Source organism: Passer domesticus, chromosome 1, assembly GCF_036417665.1.
Source record: "Passer domesticus isolate bPasDom1 chromosome 1, bPasDom1.hap1, whole genome shotgun sequence".
In the NCBI taxonomy this organism is placed as follows: domain Eukaryota; kingdom Metazoa; phylum Chordata; class Aves; order Passeriformes; family Passeridae; genus Passer; species Passer domesticus.
Window position 1 is genome coordinate 119,148,739 of NC_087474.1, and position 20,682 is coordinate 119,169,420.

General features: G+C 40.6%; 1 protein-coding gene across 21 annotated transcripts in view; it reads left to right on the forward strand.

Annotated features, from left to right (window-relative positions):
- The window catches only part of DTNA (dystrobrevin alpha), a 233,019-nt gene that overhangs the window by 142,262 nt on the left and 70,075 nt on the right, over positions 1–20,682 (forward strand). For all 21 annotated transcript variants that reach the window (XM_064385449.1, XM_064385378.1, XM_064385398.1 and 18 more), the window contains one exon: positions 13,422–13,635. In XM_064385449.1, coding sequence (XP_064241519.1) covers positions 13,422–13,635 — 214 coding nt within the window. The remainder of the gene's footprint in view (positions 1–13,421; positions 13,636–20,682) is intronic.

A 20,682-nucleotide genomic window follows, 5' to 3' on the forward strand; every position in this document is an offset into this window, starting at 1 on the left:
GTGTAACTCTAGTAATATAGATCAACTTCATAACACACAGAATATTTAGAGAGAAGCTTTAACTTAGCCATTATATCATATTTTACTGCATCTAGTTTTATTTTCATTAAGTCTTAGTGGAAGATTTCATACAGCAAGTATCTGGTATGCTAGGACAAATTGTGAAAACAGAAGATGTTGGCTATAAAAATAATTTCCTGCTTTTATAAGTGTGAAAGAGACTGCACAATATAATGTCCTCAGTGGGTATTGTTATTAATACAGTTCTGGGTCTCTATACAATGAACATTCAGCTTCCTGACATTAATGTTTGTGATATACAATGGCTTTATAGAGGCCTTTTTCCTTGTGCTGAATCAAGGCACTCCTAATCTGAATTCAGACTGAGTTGTATCTGTGATATTATTTTTGACTGCAGAGGTTTTCTAGCAGAGTGTTTGGCCCTTTAACCGAGAATAGTGTAGGCTAATTCCACAGAAGTTCTCTGTCTGCTCAGCCTTTTCTTTGGTCCATGTGGATGGATGGATGGATGGATGTCTCCTTTCCTGACAGGGAGTAAATTGAAAGTAACTCTTTTGAACTCATTGACATCACTATGGCACAAAGGAAAGAATGAATCAGTCTCTCAGTGTGTATTGTTTGAGGAGGTTGAACTCAATTTCTGATAAATGAAGTTGACACTAGTATCATACTGCATCTCTTGTAAAGGTCCTGATCTTCCCCAAGTTTAATTTTCCACAGTTCATTCATCTATATTTTGCCTTGAAACTCTTTTATTTTGTCTTGGATTTGCAGGATGTCTTTAAGGACTGAGTGTGTAAAATAAAGGATGACAGATAAGTGGCCATGTACATCGAGACTCTTACTCCATCTAGGGGCCCTGACAACATCATTAAAGAGCTTCTGTCACACACAGGGGGAAGGATGGATGTGTGAAACTTCACCTAAATCTCATTTATCTGCCATTTCACATTCTGCAGTCTTGTTGCCTTTCTCAGTGTGGCTGGTTGTTGAGCTATGTTTGTATCAGCTGTAACTTTTCTCCTTGGCCTAGTCCTTATTTCCTCAAGAGATGTGAAGTTTTAGAGCATGGTATTTTAAGGGGAGACACTGCAGTTGCCTTCTGGTTTGGGAGTCATGGTTACTGGGGGAATGAATCAGCTGGGGAAATGGAGCACCGACCCACTCTGGCAGAAGGCATTGCTTTGAATGTGAGTAATGTCAGGAGAGAAAATCTGGAAAGATTGTGTGAACACAAAAACAGAATTTAGTCAACTACTCTGGATAGTTTCTCTGTATAAGAGGCTGCCTATAAAAATGAAATTGATACCCCAGAAATGGATATGCCAGATAGCAGGATCCATCTTTCCCTCTTTCCAAGCTGATTATATTCCAGGAGATTTTGGGGCAAGTAAATTGCATTGTTTTCAAATGTAATGCATTGTTAAATACCTATGAAAGCTGGAACCTATGACAGTAATTAGTAACTTGATTACTAATCTCAGCAAAAGGTTAAATAGGATCAGTCTGAACTGCCCCTATGACTTCAGGCATAAGATGCTTTTTCACCAAAAAGTCCTGCATGTCACTTGAATGTCTTGTTTCATAGCAGTGTTCTCACTCTCGGCAGCTGAAGCTGGTACTGGGATTTTGTCCCAGGAACCTTCTGGACTGAACTAAACTCTTCAGAAGAGGGAAGAATATGGTAATGGTCTTTAGTATGTCTCTTCTGCTCTGGGGATGAAAAATGCAGTTGTGGTATCAGACTGTTTACCCCAGCATTAAGTTCATCTTAAGAACTTCTCTAATTATTCTTAATAGATGAAAATGTTATGGGTCAAATTCAGTCCATATTACATAAGAAAATATTTAAATTAATAGAAAAAGGATCAGGTTAATAATTTGCATATATGTAGAAATATAATGTCTTTTATATGCAAGAAAGTGCACTATTCATCTTTCATTAATATTCTGTACCTTGTGTTGCTGTTTACAGTCTGACCAACCCTAAATGATTTTTAAACATAATAATACAGAAAACAAAGTAACCATGGATCACACTGAAAAACAGGATATATGCCAAGGAGGGCTTTTGTTTTCAAGCAGTTCCAAGTGTATAATAGCTGGTCATTCTTTTTCATTGACCTTTGTGATATGACTGAACCTTGAAGGTTGATAATATAATCTCAACTTGTTTTCTATAGCTATTAGGTAAGAAATTGTTGCAAAGAACTGTTAAATCACATTTTCCCTTATCATCATGAGCTATTTTTGAAAGGAAACAGCAGTTAATATGAGATTGGGGATAACACCCTGTATCCTTAAGCTGGTAACGTGCACTGCTTCAAAATTAATGAAAAACGTAAATAACCCAATTTGTTAACATTTGCATTCCCTCTGTGGTTGCTTTTGGCTGGTAACCGTGCCAAGCAAGCTGTAGTCCCCCTGTGGCATGGGGAGTGTTTTAGTGGGGGATGGATGGAGCTGGCAGCGTTTGTATCAGAGGGAAAAAGGAAACTATTGATGAAAGAAAGATGTGGTGTAATTCAGACTTGGCATTTGAAGAAGCATACTGCTGGAGAAGATGTTATCGCTGTAATAAGGGCATCCAATATGAAGGCATTCTGCCTTTTCCACCGCTTTGGCATTGTTTGCCTGTCACACGTGATCGCCCGTACAGGACATGCACTCCGCCAGATCTCTTGCACGTAGCCGCGATTCGACTGAACACAGAGACCAGGCCATTTTCGGGAGACAGCGGCGGGGATGCACCGCCTCTGATCCGCGCTGTCTCGCCTGACACCGTGCCAGGAGAGAGTTAAAATGCTGGAGCGAGCGTGGCTGCGTTTAAAACACACCCAGGAGTGCCATCCTGTGGCGGGGAGCCGCCAGGAGCGTGTGCGGCCCGTCCCGCCGGCAGGCGCGGCTCCCGCGTCCCTGCGCGCCGTCCTGGGCCTTCCTCCTCCGGGCCTCAGGATTCCTGAGCTGCCAGGAGAGCTCACACGAGGCTTCCTGTTCTCCTCTGGAAACATGTTCTAAAAGTCTCCGTGATTCAGTTGCTGTATTCACTGTCAGGTTCACCAGATCTATATTTTACAACCTGACATGACAGTTCAAATGTAAGGCAAGCTGACCTTTTTTAAGAGAAATGAGAAATCTGTTGTGCATTGTACATATCTATTGACCAAGTCTTGTTACCTCGTGAGTTCTTTGGCTGTTTGAGAGCTGACACTTGCAAAGTCCTTCTGTAGGAACTAATAAGTCAGACTGAGGCCTGATCACACAGAGCCTCAAATAAAGCCTTTCTCATTAAAGTAGTTCTGTAGTGGGATCACAAGAAAAATAGAGACCCACAGTCTAGAAATACCATTGTCTTCGGGTGGTTAGAAAGTTTCTGACTATGGCATACATGTAGCAATAGGTCTGATCTTTGCACACTGGCCTTTAATTCATAAATACGTTTAACTCTTAAAATAAGAAAATTATATGTAATCAATCAATTTAGGCATTGTTGACTTCTTAGCAACAGGACAGAGATTTAATTCTTTCCTAGTTGTCACCAAAATAATAAGAATCTTAGAGTTACATTTTTTATTATTTCATTTTATTTATGTCATACTTCGTTCATCATTTCAAATAAATTATTTCAAAGCACATTTTAAAAAAGGGAAACACTTTGCCAGCATCTGGGTGACAAGTAGATGACAACAGTTTCCCAGCCCAGCGCTCAGGGTGGCTCACCTGCTGTTCCCTTTTGCAGAATTGACTGTCATTAGTGCTGCTCCTTGGAGAGACTGATGGCTTTTGCCACCCACAGAGAGCTCTTCAGTCTTAGGTTAAATAGAGGTAAGACAAGATAGTCAGGAGCTGACAGCAGGGGAAGAAGGAACCTCTATTGTAAATTAAATTACTGTATAAAAGAAAAAATCTACTGGAGATCTTTACACACTCATACACCTTGGTGGATTTGTCAGGTACCACATTGAAAGTGAAAAGACCACATTTCAGTGTATTGTTAGCCTATTGATTATTCCTCATTATTAACACTTGATCAAAGTTCTGTAATGATCAGAATCCCAGGAGGTTTTAGGATAACTTGTTTTACCTTCTGGGCACAACACAGGTAGAGTATAATAGGATGCCACTCCAGGTATGCAGACAGGGGAACCTTTTAAAATTTTCCCTAAATTTTCAGTGTCTCAGTTGTACACATTGTGTCCTGCAGATTTCCAAACAACCAGCACACAGGTTTGGCACCCACTCAGGAATTTCTTCTGTGCATGCAGTGTGCAGCTGGCTAGCATATGCACAGACAAACCAGCTCCTGAAGGCTGGGACATCACTTGTCCCATGTGGCATCACTGGGACAGGTGATCTATGTGAATCCAGAGAGTCCAAATGCAGCTGACTTACTCCATATGCGCACTGGTTCAGGAAAAAGCTGCTTCTGTTGGCTGGTCTAAATGTTTAGGAACTAACAGGCACTCCTCCTCACCACTGGGATGGGCAGGTAGAAGTGGATAGCCTTATTCCAGCTTCCTGCTGAGCCAGTGCATACCACACAGCTGTGCAGTCTCACAGCACAGGCAGAAAGGGGTGGAGGAGGAGGAGGAGGAGGAGAAATGTATGCAGCTGACAGGGGATTAAATGGAACCATGGCCTCCCTCTGAAATTCCTCAGCCTTCAGGGAAAAGCTAAAGGGAATGCCTGAGTACGCACACTGCAGTACACCTCACGCAAAACCTCTTGAGGATGTGGAGGACTCTTTCTCAAACATTCAAGAGGCCTCAGAGTAGGTTCTGTGGTTTTTTATTTACCACATGTGTTAGAGAAGGCCCTTGGAGCACAGCTTACTTGAGTAATGATTTTAGAGAAAAGTCAGTGAGGCAGCACTGACTCCTTTCCAGTAAGTTACTGTTGTTTTGCAGTATAGGTTCATGATCAAACAGGGACATCACAGAATCAATGAAGTTGGCAGGAACTTCTGGAGAGAACAGGGTTAGCTGCAGCAGATTGCTCAGGATTTTTGTCCTGTTCATGTTTGATTATTTTCAAGGATGTAATCCACAGCCTTTGTGGGCAATATCACACAGTTTTAAAACCCTCACAGGGAAAATCCTTTTCTTACATTTAAATTCTTTCCTGTATTTTAATTTATGCCTGTTTCCCTTAGTCTTTTCACTGTCCTATTCATGAGAAGGGTGTGGCTCCATGCTCTCTACTCCATGGCATTGGATCATAGAATCATAAAATGTCTTGGGTTGAAAGGGACCTTAAAGATCATCTAGTTCTAAACCCCTTCCATGGGCAGAGATGCCTTCCTCTGGACCAGGTAGCTCAAATCCTTATCCATGGGGATGACCCATCCCCATCCCAGCCTTAAACACTTCCAGGGATGGGTCATCCACAGCTTCTCTGGGCAACCTTTTCCAGTGCTTCACCAACCTCACAGTGAGGAGTTTCTTCTTAATTTCAGATATTTGGTCCATGACCAGTCTGGGTGGGCCAGACTGCGTTAGAGTGACAGCTGTCACCAGATGTACCCTGCCAAAGAGTACCTCATTTTAGCCCTGAGCAGAAGCAACACCCTGGTACATTTTCTTTTTCATGTAATTTGGTATCCAGACAGTGTAAAAAGCTGCAAACCTTCATCGGTGGCACTTGGATCTGCATTGTAGCGGGATGTGCAGGTAAAGATTTCAGTGGTCACGCTACAGCTGACTGATTTGGGGGCAGCTTGGCCACCAACAGGTGCGGTTTAGAGGAAGAATAAGCCTCTGTCAGTCCTCTGTTACCTGCTTGGCAGCAGGAAAGAGGGATCCAAACAGAAAATATGAATGACTTCCCAGGCCTTCTTAGCAATGACGATGACAAATGGCTCCAATACCCTAATTTGTGATGGGTTCATAGATTCTAATGAAAAAAAAAGAAGAAGCATCTAGCATATTTTATAGTATTCTTAGCATTGCTAGACAAGGAAGCATAAATCTTTCCCTTTTAATGAAATCCACCTGAAATACCTGACATACAGTCAAGTGCCATTGATTTCAAATGACAGTACAAGTATGCTTAAACTCAAGCATGTGTGTAATTAACAGCTTTGCTGGACTAAAATCTTTATGAAATGTATAGTAAAATTTTGGAAATAATTTAAACCAATATTTCATTTAAAATTTCTTCTTGTATTCACCAAGAAAGAATATATATCGAGGATAATTTTTGGTCCTATCACTTGGACATGTTTCTCTTATATTTACTTAGACCTACTATATGTTAAATAAATTTGAATTGATTGTTAAAGACCTGATTTAGTCACTTCCTGTATTTGATTAAATGTAATCTCCTCTTCCATGTTCATTTAGTAATAAATGGAGAGATAACTTTGTAAAATTCATCATTAGGGTGTAATACAAAAATTAAATAGGGCAGATGAGTATTTTTGCATTAGATCCATTTAATGGTAGGAAAGCTTAAGCACACATACTGTTTTTAAGTTTGGGTTTTTTTTACTACTTAGAAGATAAACTTTGCTACAGTTTTTTCTTTTTTATATTTGCTTAGGGCAACATCATTTCTTGACAGCTGATGTTTGAAGTAATCTGCCTCCTTTGAGATTAGTGATATATCCAAGATTATCTATATCTCAGAGCCTTTCCATAATTATAAATTGCATGATGGAAAGAAAAATTCATTTTTCACTGCATAAATAAATATTAATTGCTTTGCTTTGAGTTGAAAAAAAGGAATGTAGTCCATCTCTTCACTCTCATTTTGCCTATTAAGATACTGTATCTACAAAACAGAAAATTACTTATTGCAAATAAATTCAAGTTACTAGTTACAAAAAACTGGTAGATTGGTTTTTTGAAGATGAAGAATGAAGAGCCTAGAAAATGCCTGGAGGAAAGAGGGAGGCTCGAGATCAGTAAAACTGACATATGTGTGTATAATAAGCAACATAAGATTGCTAAGTTATGTTTTCTCTGAATGTATCCAGGGTACATCTCTTCCACAAGTTGACCTGTTGACAGAGTTGTAGGTGATGGAATTCTGCACTGTAACTACTAATTGCTCACTTTCATTGTCAAAGTAGTAAAAGGTAAAAGGAAAAGGTATTCGGAACACAGGTAAAGGCACAAGAGCAGGATGTAAAACTTGAAGGTAATCTGGAAACTTTTTTGTGTGGGGAAAATACAAAACTCCTATCAAACTGAGCCAGCCATCTTCATCCCCCTTGCATCCTGCAGGGAGAGACTGATCAGTTCTGTCTCAGTGCACTGGCAACAGGCACTCTCCAAATGTTGCTTTAACAGCTGAAGAAGTCCATTGAAGGAAATAACATTTGCTATTTCGAGTGTGTTTTCATGCATTAATCTCAATTCTCTGTGGTTCAGTCCAGGTCTCCTCAAAGAGTGCATTTTTTGGTAATGATTGCTGTGGAGTGAATGGCAGTCGTCTGTAATGCTCCTCATTTGTCATCCCACTTCTGTCTGGACACTGAACTTTATTTACATTCCCTCATTACTCTGTTATTGAGCATGCTCAAATGTGAAGCTTTCTATGATGGTGTTCAAATATTACCTAAGAAATTAAATTAGCAGGCAGTGTTCACCATAGAAGATGTAATAACGCAGTTTAGCTTAGCTGTGACTTCAGAGATCACTTAACAGAAAATCTAAAGGGAAACATAGTTTAGCAATTGCTTGTGGACATGGTCTGCATTTTTTTCAGGCATCAGGCAAATGAGTGAGATCTACACATGTGTAGTTGTGTTGTTTACAGAGTGTGAGGCCTTTCTGAAGGGTCCCTGAATGTTGACTGGGCTTCATGATTTTTGATAACCTTATACCACACAGGCACTAAATACAAGCAGCTTTTACTCCTACTGCATAGTGATCATCTGCTGGCACTGAAGGAACAACTGACAGATTTCTCTAGTTTTCCAAATCTGTTTCCAAAGGGGCATCTTTCACACACTAAAGCATAATTTGCTTTTCAGTGGGAAATGTGGGCAAGGCAACAAAAGCAGCAACAGTAATTAGAAGTTAAAAACAAACTTTTGGAGATTTAGCCTCTTGAAGGAATTCAAGGCAGATTTTAGGAGAGAGAAAGCTCTCCTGCATTTAAATGCTGCTTTGTTACTCTGAAAACTCTTCTTGTTAGCATCATGTAGCATGTAGAAATCAGATTTGGGGTTTATTGCACTACGTGTTATGCAAACAGAGGAGATTTGCCTTCTTCAGTGGGATTAAAACAGAATCAGGGATGGATAAATAAATAAATGAGCATAACAGGTATTATGGAAAATGGGTGGAAAAGAAGATGAGGAATGTAAGCTTATGCAAAGTTTGCAAGGTTGACATTCTATTACATTGCACAGAATACAGATACCATATTAGCTGTAGGCGTCAATTTCTATTAGTACAAATGAGTGAAGCTTGCAGAGTCCTGTGTTTTACTTCCCTTTTGCCAATACTGACAGTTTGACTTGGCAGCATGATATAATACATAAAAGTTTGCTTACTGTATGAGTAACCTTAAAAAATAATAGAATTCATGGTGATCAGTAGGGCACTACAGCTGGATGTAATCTGCACAAGGTCAAGCAATGCAATGTAAAAGGTAGTGACTGACAGGATCTGGTAGTTGTTCATACAGATTGAAGTATTTATTATTCATATTTTCTATAAAACCTGACTTACTCTAGGTCTTGTAGTAATAAGACTAGAAAATACATATTTTCTTAATGTTTAAGGAGGAAGGTGTGGGATTCAACTCGGTTAACTTTACCAGCTCCAAGGTTACGTGTCTCATGCAAACATGGTGCTTTAGGCTTTGTCTGTATACAGTGAAGAAATATAGGCAGATTCAAAGCACTGCTCATCCCACCTGTCTCCCAACAGATGCTTTAAGTTTCTTTTTTCTTTCACTGACATGAGAGGGATCCCTGGTCATCAGTCAACAGTAGACACTTAGTTTTTTACATTTAATTTAGCTGCATGATTCTTGTCCGTAACAAGTGACTTGAGTAAAGGTCAGAGACTTCAGTCATCTGTACAGCAGCCTAACAAAATGTCCTTGTGATTTTGAGCTAGACATTTGAGCAGGTGTTTTCAAAATCCGTAGTTCTTGTTAAATGTCTGGCTCATGTCCATCTTCCATCTCTCCTCTGGGAAACATTGCTTTCCAGCCTCTTAGATATATGTACAATTAATTAATAAAATGCAAAATAAAATAGTGCAGTATGATTGTTGTTTATTCAGCTTCAAGTGGAACCAAAATGTTTCTGGAGAAACGAAGAAAAGCCCGAGTAAAATTATTTATTGCACAAATACACAGCAGTTTCTTGAGACTAATATTTCATAGTGGGTAGGGAACTCTTACAGCAGTGTAATTTTCAATAAGTCATTTTCTTAGTCTTATGCCCTGCCTTTCTGGCATACCAATGAACATCAGGAGAGCTTATGAGTCTTTCAGGTTAGAGTTAACAATAAAATGAGTAATTTTCTCTCAGATGTGTTTAGTATACCAGTGTTAGTAGTCCCATGTCTGCTAGCCTCTGGACATTTTCTTTCCCAAGACCATCATCAAAACTAACTTGGATATGACTATGTTATGAGAAATATAATATCAGTAGGCAAACAAAACAACAAAAAAATTAAAATCTGACTGCTACACAGTATCCGGACTAGATCGTGTGAAGAATAAAGACACCAGCTCCCGTTTCAGCCTTATTCATAGTGCCAGCTTTTTTCCACCATATTCAAGAATTTTCCACTACTAGGCTACGGCAATTAAAATTTAATTACAGCATGAAATTCTCACTGATAGGGAGTCTGGATATCGGATTCTTCCCCCCTGAGTAACCTTTTGTCGAGGTTAGGGAACCCATCACAGTTTCCAATGACTGCAGAAGTGTACATGTATGGTCAAAACTATTCCTGCACAGACTGCTTGAAAGGTACCCCAGCAGTTCTGATGACATGATTTCTTACCCTTCAAATTGCCCTTTTCCACTCTCATGCTTTTTTCTGCTACCACACTCATGCACTCACATAAACAGCCTGTATTCTTTTCCCACCATCTCTAATGTTGCTGATTTTACATCCTTATTCAGTATTTATAGTAAGGTTGTCCTAGTAATTTCTGCCTTGGTCTGTAGTGCCGATACCCCTGTTTATCCTGTTTCTTGGATTGCTCTCTAGTTAGTGTAGCCTCAAGTCAAGGTGAGCGTCTACATATGGCATTACTCTTTCTTTTGCAATTTGTTATGGCTGGTAACTTCTCACATTGTTATCTTTCTGTAGTTCATGTTTGATGATTTGCACACATAGCCAGAAGCCAACATGGTGAAACTGCTGGTGGAAGCACCTTCTTCATCTGCTTGGTCTGAATGACCAGAGACAGCCCCCGTGGCCAGCGACAGCCTGCATGGCTATGGACTATGAGGGAAACATCCCTCTTCACCTTTTGCTTTCTGCCTGTCCTTCCCTCTTAACGCTACCACAAAATACATGCACATGGTCCAGCATGTTCCTGCATCATCTGGCATGTCGCTGTGTATTTCTGGTCATTTCTTTGGCTGCCTTATGTGGTGGAATGCTCATTAACCCTTCTCTCCTGGACCAGACAATGGCCTGCTTTGTGGTGACTTTCTCCATTCTCTGGCCTCTGAGCCATGTGGAGAAGCTGCCCAGAAAGGGTCAGTTATTACATGCCAGCTGTCTTCCTGGAGATCATTCATCTTCCATTTCTCCAGATTACCTCTGTGACAGTGAAAACTGATTGAGTTGGAATGGGAATGAGTACATTAAGAGGATCTGAGACCTATGCCAGATTTTTTATGGGGAAGTTGCTCTTCCACCAGCCAGAAAACAAACAGAAGAGTTCAGAGATTGTGTACTCCACCCACCCAGCTGTAGTGGGTTGACTCTGGTTTTATGCCAGACACCCACCAAAGCATCTACATCACTCCCCTCTGCAGCTGATCAAGAGGGAGAAAATATAACAAAGGGTTGAGATAAGGACAGAAGGAGATCACCCACCAAATAAAATCACAGGCTAAACAGATTCTAACTAGAGAGATTAATTGAATTTATTACTAACAAAATCAGAGCAGGATAATGAGAAGTAAAATAAAATGTTTAAAACAACTTTCCCCCACCCTCCATCCTCCACCTCAGTGGCACAGGGAGACAGAGAAGGGGGATTATGCCCAGTTCATTAGAGGTTGTTTCTGCTGCTGCTCAGGGAGAGGAGTCATTCCCCTGCTCCAACCTGGGGTTCCTCCCACAGGAGACAGTTCATCATCAATGGACAACATTTCTCTACAAACTGCTGCAGCACGAGTCACTCTTTCACGGGCTGCAGTCTTTCAAGGACAGGTTGCTCCAGCATGGGTCCCCCACAGAGTCACAAGTCCTATGAAGCCACTCCTGCATCATGGGTTCCTCTCTCCATAGGTTTGCAGATCCCTGCCTTCTCCAGCACAGGACTCCCACAGACTCAGAGCTTCCTCTGAGTGGATACCTGCTCTGGTGTGAGCTCCTCCTGGCACTGCAGGTGGATCTCTGCATCCCCCTGGACATCCATGGGCTGCAGGGGCACAGTTGCATCACTATGGGCTGCACCACGGGCTGCAGGGGAACCTCAACCCCTTCTTTTAATTCTTCCTACATATGTTATCCCAGAGGCATTACCACTATTTCTGGATGGTGCAGACTTGGCCAGCAGTGGGTCCATCCTGGAGCCAGCTGACACTGGCTCTGCCAAACATGGGGAAAGTTCTGGCAGCTTCTCACAGAAGCCACCCCTGTACCCCCCTGCTACTAAAACCTGGCCATGCAGACATCAGCTTAATTTAGGGTAACATTTTGAAGACAACCTGCCAGCATACAAGTTTGCCTATAGAAGTTTCCTTTTAATACAGAGATTAAAAGAATAAAATAAATACAAAGATAAAATAAATCCTTTGTTGTCCCAATGGATCTGTATCTTGTAGGTTTTCACAGTTATTTGCTAGGGAACAGCAAGAAGTGGAAAAGTGCTTTGTCTAGTCCCTAAAGTAATTGCTGCTACTGCTACCACTCATCTGTATGGAGTACCTTCCTCTTTGGGCTTACACATGTGCTAGCAGGGTGTTGGAGGCTGTTTATTCCTGAGGCAAAAGAAGGGAAACTCAATCATAGGGCAAAATTCTAGACTAAGTAGAGTGACTGTATCACATTTCATCATCCATCTGATATCAGCTTACATTTCCTTGCCATCAGACCGTCATGTCACATTGCAGTCTGAGACAGCACCTGCAAACCAATAAAATAAAAATATAATGAGGAGGATTATAATTAAATTTCTCTATCTACAAAAACAAGGATCTCCTTCCACATACAGGTGGCTTTTGATACATCATAAGACATATCACCATGCTGTGTAATGAGAACTGTGCAGTAGTTTGGTGAAAAAAAGAGAATTTGCCCCCTGAGCCTCCTGAATTGCTTTTTATTGACGCTTTAGTAGGACAGTAGGTAATACTTAAGATAGAGGGATAAACCTTTGAGTTCAGTTTTGAACTAAATCCAGTTTTTAAATTACTGTAGGGGTTTCTTTATTTTTGGCACAGTGCGCCTCTTCTGGAAATGACAATCCACAGCAAGCCAATCAGACTGCCATAATGGCAGTGCTCTGCAAACGAGATTTCACTTTGGGTACAATATGAAGGGTGAGCAGAGATTGTCCTTTAAGCTGTCCTTATAGGTAAAAACAGGCCCCATCAAATTCAGCTTAGACCAGGACTTCATCAAAGAGAGAGATTTAACAAATCATTTGGCAAATATATTTAGAAGACATAAAATATGACTTCCAGATCGCTTCATTATGTGTTATTTGTTTAAATGTACCCTGACTCAATTACAATTCTGTTTCTGTAAAATATTTTGCTTTCCATACAAATTGCTGAAAAGAATTTTCAAAATATCAGTGTGTGATAAGCGCTTAGTATTCGTAGGATCTTCTGAAAAGCCCATCTGCTATGCAAATTAATATCTAAGAGTAATTTCTGAATGGGGATTCATAAAGGCATGGTTCAGAAAAACAATTAGCATATGTTTACCTTTCAGTGATTTCTGTGAAATACAGACTTTTATTTGAATACTTTATACAATGAGGAATGATTTCCCAAGCTGAGGTTGTACTCATTACAACTAGTAATATCAATATATTGTTTGCTTATTAATGGATTTGAATTTTATTTGCTCATTCCTCCACCAGATTCAATATAGGGTGGTGGAAAACGCATTAATTCATTTAATTATTCATGTTGTACATGGTTGTGTTATTCCCCACCCCGTGGGAGGAGGTGACTCTTTCTCAGTTGCTTTCAGGAGCACGTTTTCCCATCTGAGTCTTTCTGTCCTGTCTTCTAGTGCACCTGGTGGACATCTGGAATGTGATCGAAGCCTTGCGGGAGAACGCCCTGAACAACCTGGACCCCAGCATCGAACTGAACGTGGCTCGCCTGGAGGCTGTGATTTCAACCATCTTCTACCAGCTCAACAAACGGATGCCAACGACCCACCAGATCAACGTGGAGCAGTCCATCAGCTTGCTGCTCAACTTCCTGCTAGCCGCCTTTGATCCGTAAGTCTGCCTTTCCTCCCTCCTCTCCCAACTGCTGAAAGGATTTTACTTCCTCCAGAAATATCTCTTGAAATCAATTCAGCAGGCTCAATTCTGTCCCAAATAATGAGCATGTGAATAGTGCTAACTAGGGAGATAACCTAAATTAAGGGCCTCTGCTTTCCTTTCTTTCGAGCCAAATTCAGCACAACTGTGTTTTCATCCAGCTACTCAGACTTGTTCCAGTTTATATCAAAGAAGAATTATCTACAGAAACAAATTCACATGCGCTTCTAATTTGGCTTGTTGTTTATTGACACACCAGTGGCTGACACCACTGCAATGCCTCTGCAGCAGTGCCATGGGTTAATAGCTCATTATTTTGAAAGAGCTCATTTCCCTGCAAGTTGTTGCAGCTGTAAGCAATTTTTTTTTTCTGGCTCATGCCAGTGCAGCATGATTTTGAGACCATGACAGAAATAGGATTAAAGACCTGGAGGTGATGAAATTCATGTTGTTTATTACTGCATGGGACTCATATTACAAAAAGAACAAGTTTTAGATAGAGCAAACCACTTACATTAATGAGTATTCTGTGTATATCTATTGCAATTTCTGAATATATAGTTGGCAACCTGTACTGCAATATTTGCAGTCCTCAAAACTGAGTTATTGGAGAACAGCGGTTAAGTCTGACAGGTGCAGATGTTGTCACTTCATGGCTTATTTTTTGAAAATTCATCAGCAGAAAACACTGGCCATTAAACATTAAAATAAGGATGCCTCCCCTCTCTTTTCCCAGTCCTCTCTCTCACTGCCCTGGTACTGGGTGTCATTGAGCACCTCTCAGTGCCAGACCAGCCAGTGGCTCAGTCACCATGGCAACGGGGAGAAAAAGTAGGTGTTCCACATGAGAAGGCTGCACTCAACCTCTCCTCCTGCCCCTCTGAGAGGAAGAAAAGCCAATCCATTGTGAAATCATAGCATTCAGGAATGTTTTCCTCCCCTCAAGGGCAATAAAAGAAGGAACAGGCATTTTAATTCATAGCATTGTGGCTGTGACAAGCACACTAAAGGATGCTGGAAATGACCAGATGCATTTATTGCTGCATGCCACAAGTAAGCTGCTTCCTGACTGGCAAACATATGGAAAGACCCTGGTCTGTAGCAGCAAGACCTGTGATACTGTGCTTGTTTTGTAGCTGACTGGAAAGGGACAAAGATCTCAGCTACACAGCACAGCTATGTGCAGCATAATGGAGTAGAGGAATTCAGTCCTCTGGAGGGAATCAGAGAATGTTTTTCAGGGGGAAAGTTTTCCTTTGCTTGAAAACATCCTGTGTGCTGTGGTTCGTGATCTGTTTCTGAGCTCCCATCAGTCCCCCCCAGGGTAAGGAAGGTGTGACCTTCACTCTATTTGTCAAGCAGCAGCTCAGTCTGTTGTGCTGCCTCTGAGTGTAGTGCATGGGATGCACTTCCCAGAAGGGCAGAGACCCCCAAGGAATCCCTAGGAAGAGGGTCCCAGCTCTGAGGTCAGAGATAGGTACTAGCTGCCTATCGTTCCATATTAAATACAGCAAACTTAGTAGATGAGGTTCATGTGCAACCTGAGAGACGTAAGTTTCATGGAGATAAGTGTCAGCTAGGTCTCTCTGTACTGTGGTGGAAGTCTAGAGACCTGTCACAAATAAAGGTATACCCATTAAACATCTGATTCTCAAAATGTACCCTGCACTTTAGTATGACTTATATCATTGAAGTTTTGTGTTGGATATTGGTTTAACAACCACTGCTGGTTCAGGTTTCCTGGTTTCTGGGAAACAGAGGGAGGAAGGTGGCTCTACATGCCACAGGGACAGTGTGAGAGCTGCTTGGGTCTAACCAAAGCTGGTGTCTCTGCTTCCCGTGTTGCTCCTTTCTCTCCTCTCCAGAGCAGCAGAAAGGTCATTCTCTGCTAAAAGTTAGGAGTTGGTGGAAGGAGGAGCAAGGTCTTTTCTTGTGGTCTAATGTTCAGAGAGAAGCAATGCTTTGCATGCTCTCCAGAGGGACTCAGCAAGCTGGAGAAGTGGGCCCATGGGAATCTCATGAGGTTCAGCAAGGCCAAGTGCAAGGTGCTGCAGGTCCAGAGAACGTGGTGCAGTTTTTCGTGTCCCATTTGGAATCCAAGGAAAGTGAAGAAATGGAGTCTGCAACCTAACATATATGAAAGGACCACAAGGGACAAGTTATTTCATGTTTTAAAGTCTAATAAGCCTGCCACTGTCTCATTTATTTAGGTCTAGTTAATATATATGTTGCTCTTTGTGTACTGTACTGGCTGAAGGTCCTCCAAACTTTAAACAGAGCCTCTTCCTTCTTTGATTGCCTGCTGAAAACCTGGCAGGTTTCTCTGCCCTCTGGCAAGGAGTGTTTCCTTAGGCCTGCAATACAGATGTCTTCTCAGAAGTTAAAACTTGGCTAGCAAACCACAAAAGGAACCACAGTGTACTGCCATAGCATGTGGGCCAACTTAGCAACTGCTGGTGCTGAGCTTACATCCCGTTTTTTTGTGGGTTTTTTATGGCCTTGGGGATTCATTAGGCCCACAGATATTTCTCTGCTGCTCAACCCTGAAAGGAGAAAAAGTGAGGAAAAATTATAGTGTATAGAATTTCATGTGAGACTGAATGGGATGTTCCTTCATGCTGCTAAAAGCAAACTAAAGTACAGCCTTATAAAACTGCCAACTAACAAATTCAGAATTCACAAACAGAAATACTTCACACAATTGTGTGGAAGTCAGCATCATCAGTGGTAGATGACCCTGACAGGCCAAAACCAGTGAGCAGAATGAGGTAGTCACACTTTAAAAAAATTTAGACAGAACATGCCTGATCAATGTTTTTAACCACATGTAAAATTAGGCAATAGCTTTTGCATCAAGGCCTAAGGTGATTAACTGGCTGTATAAAACAATAGCACACTTCCTTCATTTCCTTACACCAAGTACTACGTAAAAAGTTGACGAGCACAAACCTCTCTGAATAATTCCTCCCAGGCTGGTGTCAAAGCCTACGCAGCAGGGTGGAATGTCAGCCTCATTCAGTCGAGTTGTGCTCCGAAAAACTCACTTTAAACAGAGTGTGAAATATTCTGTGCTAGATCATCTCCAGCTATTCCTGCTGCAAAGTTTAACTGATAAGAAAATAGCTGGATTTTCTCTGTTCCTTGATGTGCACTGTCCTATGAATGGAGCTGTGGCCCCTGGGCTATGAAACAATCCCTAGCTCAGGGATGGGGCTTGACTTCTACAGAGAAATGAGGAAATATTAGTGCCCTTGTTTAATCAAATTAACGTTTGTATTGTACTGATTTTAGTACATAAAGATGATCAATACCCATTTTGGAAATACAACTTCTTGCTCATTCATCTGTTCAAAGCAGTAAAGTGTTTAATTCCCTCTCTTCTCCACCTTTGCTACTTATTGAAAGCCACAGAGGCATTGACAAAGGAAGTCCAGCAAAAAAAAATGCATTTCAGAGATTTGAACGTTATGCATTTTGCTCTCCTACTTGAAAGAATCTTACTAAATGTCAATAAAATTTCATCTCTAAAACCTTGTTTTGAAAATGGGAATTTGTAGTTACAGCCTCTGACATTTCAGAATTGACTGCCTTGATTGCAGTGGGTAGTAACCAATAACTGAAAAACTTTTCTTACTTTTGCAAAAGGTATCTTAAAGTATTGGGGGAGCACCACTTAAACCTCATTAGTGAGAAAGATGGTATTTTCTCAATGTCCTTTTCATGGAGCATATTTGCTGTTTCTAAAGATGTGATGCTGTTTCTTGATGGCTTTCCCCACCCTATGGCTGTCTCAGTATGGGTGTTGCTAGAGATCCTGACAAATGACTGTATCATTTATTTGGTACCGCTCTCCTTGGTGAGCCAATAGGCAAAATCAGGCCCTGGAGCTAGACTCAGCCTTGTATAGCCTGTGGATTTTGTCAGGCAGTCTGTGGGGTTTCCCTGCTCTGGTGTCTAAAAGCATGTATAATTTTTTGCCCTTTTTTCCCAGCAGCAGGAGATAACCTTCAACTCTGGCCATTATTCCCTTTCCTAAATACTCCATCCTCTATTGTTAAGTGCACATCAGCTTCAAGGTTTGCTTTTAACATCATTTATGCTTCTTGCTGAAGAGTAACCTCAGTGAGAGGTGCAATATAAAATCAAAATATTTGCTGTCCTCTCCTGTTTCCACTAGTAAAATTTCTCTTTGCATTAGCCAGCCCAAAGCTGCTTTCAGGGAGCCCTGACTTCTCTCAAGATCTTCTTGCTATTATGAGCCACTGCTTCAGCATTTGCTTTTGCACAGCAAACCCTTTGAGGCCCCAGTGCTGCCACTCAGGGTCATCTCTAGTACTTAGACACAGCTTAGGGCACTTCTGGATATCCAAACTATATTGGCAAGTCTTAGGCCCCATTACCCTGTCTGTTCGTCAGTCATATGTATTTAAATAGCATGTGTGTACACACACACACAGAGACATATATATTTGGGGGGCAAATTGGGTTTATACTGGCTTTTGTGATGCTTTTAGGAATACAAATGACCGATAGAAAATACAGTGTCAAAACTAATCAACTCAATTGGAGAGATTGAAGAGATAAACGATCTCTTTTCTTTTTCTGTTCCTCTCTTCCATAACTGTTTGAGTATGGGAAAAGCCAGTGGCTGTAGGGTGGAACGCTGAAGCCAAGTTGATATGTGTCTGCCATGCAAAAATATAATCCTATTAGTAAATGTAACTAAACCTCCTGGGAAAAATAATCTAAATCTGAAGCATTTCCACATTTTTTAATCTCTAAATCTTCCATTGCTTCTTAATAATGCCATTGCTGCTTCTTAGCTTTTTTTTTTTTAATGTAACAACTCTTTTAAAGGCAGATGGAAACCTCATGATGAAACAGTGCAGAAAAATTCCTAAGGGTCTAAAGGGCAGCATGCACAAAAAGAATATAAAAGGACCACATTCTCAGCCATAGCAGTGCTAAGTCTGGTTTACACAAATCAGAATTCAGTCAACAAAGAATGGAAGTACAGAAGCCTGGAAATTCCTATGCTGTGATTTTAATCTTATGAAGCCAGTCAAAGGGAACTCATGTAATGAAAAAGTGTGCACAAAAGTCCGCATTAAAGAACACAGCAAATATTTCTTTCTTAAATACTGACATAGTGAATTCATCACTTTTTGCTTGTATTTCTAGTTGATTGTCAAAAGGCAGAATTTTAAATGAGTGAAAAGGATAATTAGAATTTATATTTAGAATTATGGATTACACTGATGTAGAACTAAATCTAACTCAATGAACTTTAAAGATTATTAGCTAGTCAGGCTTAGGGAACTGACTCATTTTCTAAAGTCTGAGTGATTTAATGAACCTAGCAGTGAAGCATGTAGCATGCATCGATGTATGGATGTGAGTATACCATTCATGTGTGTCTTACATGTATATGTTACTGCATTAGTCTGGCTTGGGATTAGCAGAGAAAGAGGCACAGTCACAGGCTCCGTGTCGTTCCAGAATCAGTTCATCTTTTAGTTCTGATCAGATGCAATTTTGTTCCTTAAAATTGTGAGTGAAAATGAACAGAGTAATTTTAGAAATATTGATGATCTAAATTTCTATGTACTGCTATTCCCAGTGCAGTTAGACCATCTTACATAGGACGTGATTATACACATGAAACAGGAAATCCCTTATAAACATTGTGTTCCTTGGTAGAGTAGACTGAAAATCACAGAAACGCAATTTCCAAAAACTTACACAAAACTTCATTGTCTAGCCACATCATGAATCCTGTCAGAATTTAAAAGGAAATGTGGTTGCCATTTTGCTAATCTCACAAATATTGGTTGTCTCTTTTTTAAAGCATGATGACATGTCCTCACTGATGTCATTAATTAATGTCATTAATTCATGTGGGAAGCTGTGAAGTAATGCCAAGCAATTGGGGTGATGGATAGAACTTGCTCCTGTGCAGCTCTGGACTCCTGCTGCCTTACACTAAGATTCAGAAAATTCCAAGAAAAACCACGTTTCATCATTTGGATGTCAAGAGATTAACATTAAGAAGCAGATGAACTTAGGAGAGCGTGTTCATTCTCATCGTTGGAAAGGGGCTGAACCCTAAACTGGCTGATAGGTGTTTTAGGGACTCAGTGTGCCATGCAGTGTGTGAGGTCATGTTTTAGTTACACAGCTCAAAAAAAACCAAGTTTTCTGTGATGGCAGATGATCATTGGGAACCATCATGGCTGTAAAAGGAGAGTGAGGATAGTGAGAGGAAATAATAAAGTTAAGCCATTGCATGCTTCAAGACAGCTGGGGGGAGTTGGCAATGTGACTTTTTGCCCCAGGACAAACTCTTGGGTGAATTTGGGTTTTACTAGCATTTATGCATTGTAAATTGAAAGTAGAGAGCCAGGTACAGCCTCCCCTTGAATAAACCAGGGACAAAACTCTTCTCCATATTACAACATATGTCCTTCACTCATTCTAGATGCAGGCATATTCCCCATTTTTCAGCAAAGTCCTTCTTCAAGGTTCCTGGGGGTCAGGTGTATCATTTCAAAGGCAATTGTTAGGACCTACTGACAGGTACAGTTAAAGTTTGTGCGATGATGTGAGCCCTGTGTGCTTTTTCACTTTTGTTCCCTGTGCTGATTTTTTCACTTCCTTGAAATCTTCTCGGTCCAAGAAATTCCCAAAGCACTTAGGATAGGGAAACTATGAGTATTATAGGTGTCTCCCAGTGCTGCTGTATCACAAATAGCAGTAACAATTATCACTGTAGTCTATAATGCAATAAACAGTTTAATACTGAGCTTCATATACATAATAAATCTACTCTGAGATCTTTACAGAGCAGTGTACTGATGTGTGTTCCCACAAAATAAACTTTCTTTTTCAAAGAACTTATTTCTCTGTATGTCAATCCGCATATATTGTGCATTATAGTAAGTGATATCAGAAATCTGCATTTTAATTGAACAGATTCTCATAAAATGGACACGTAAAATATGT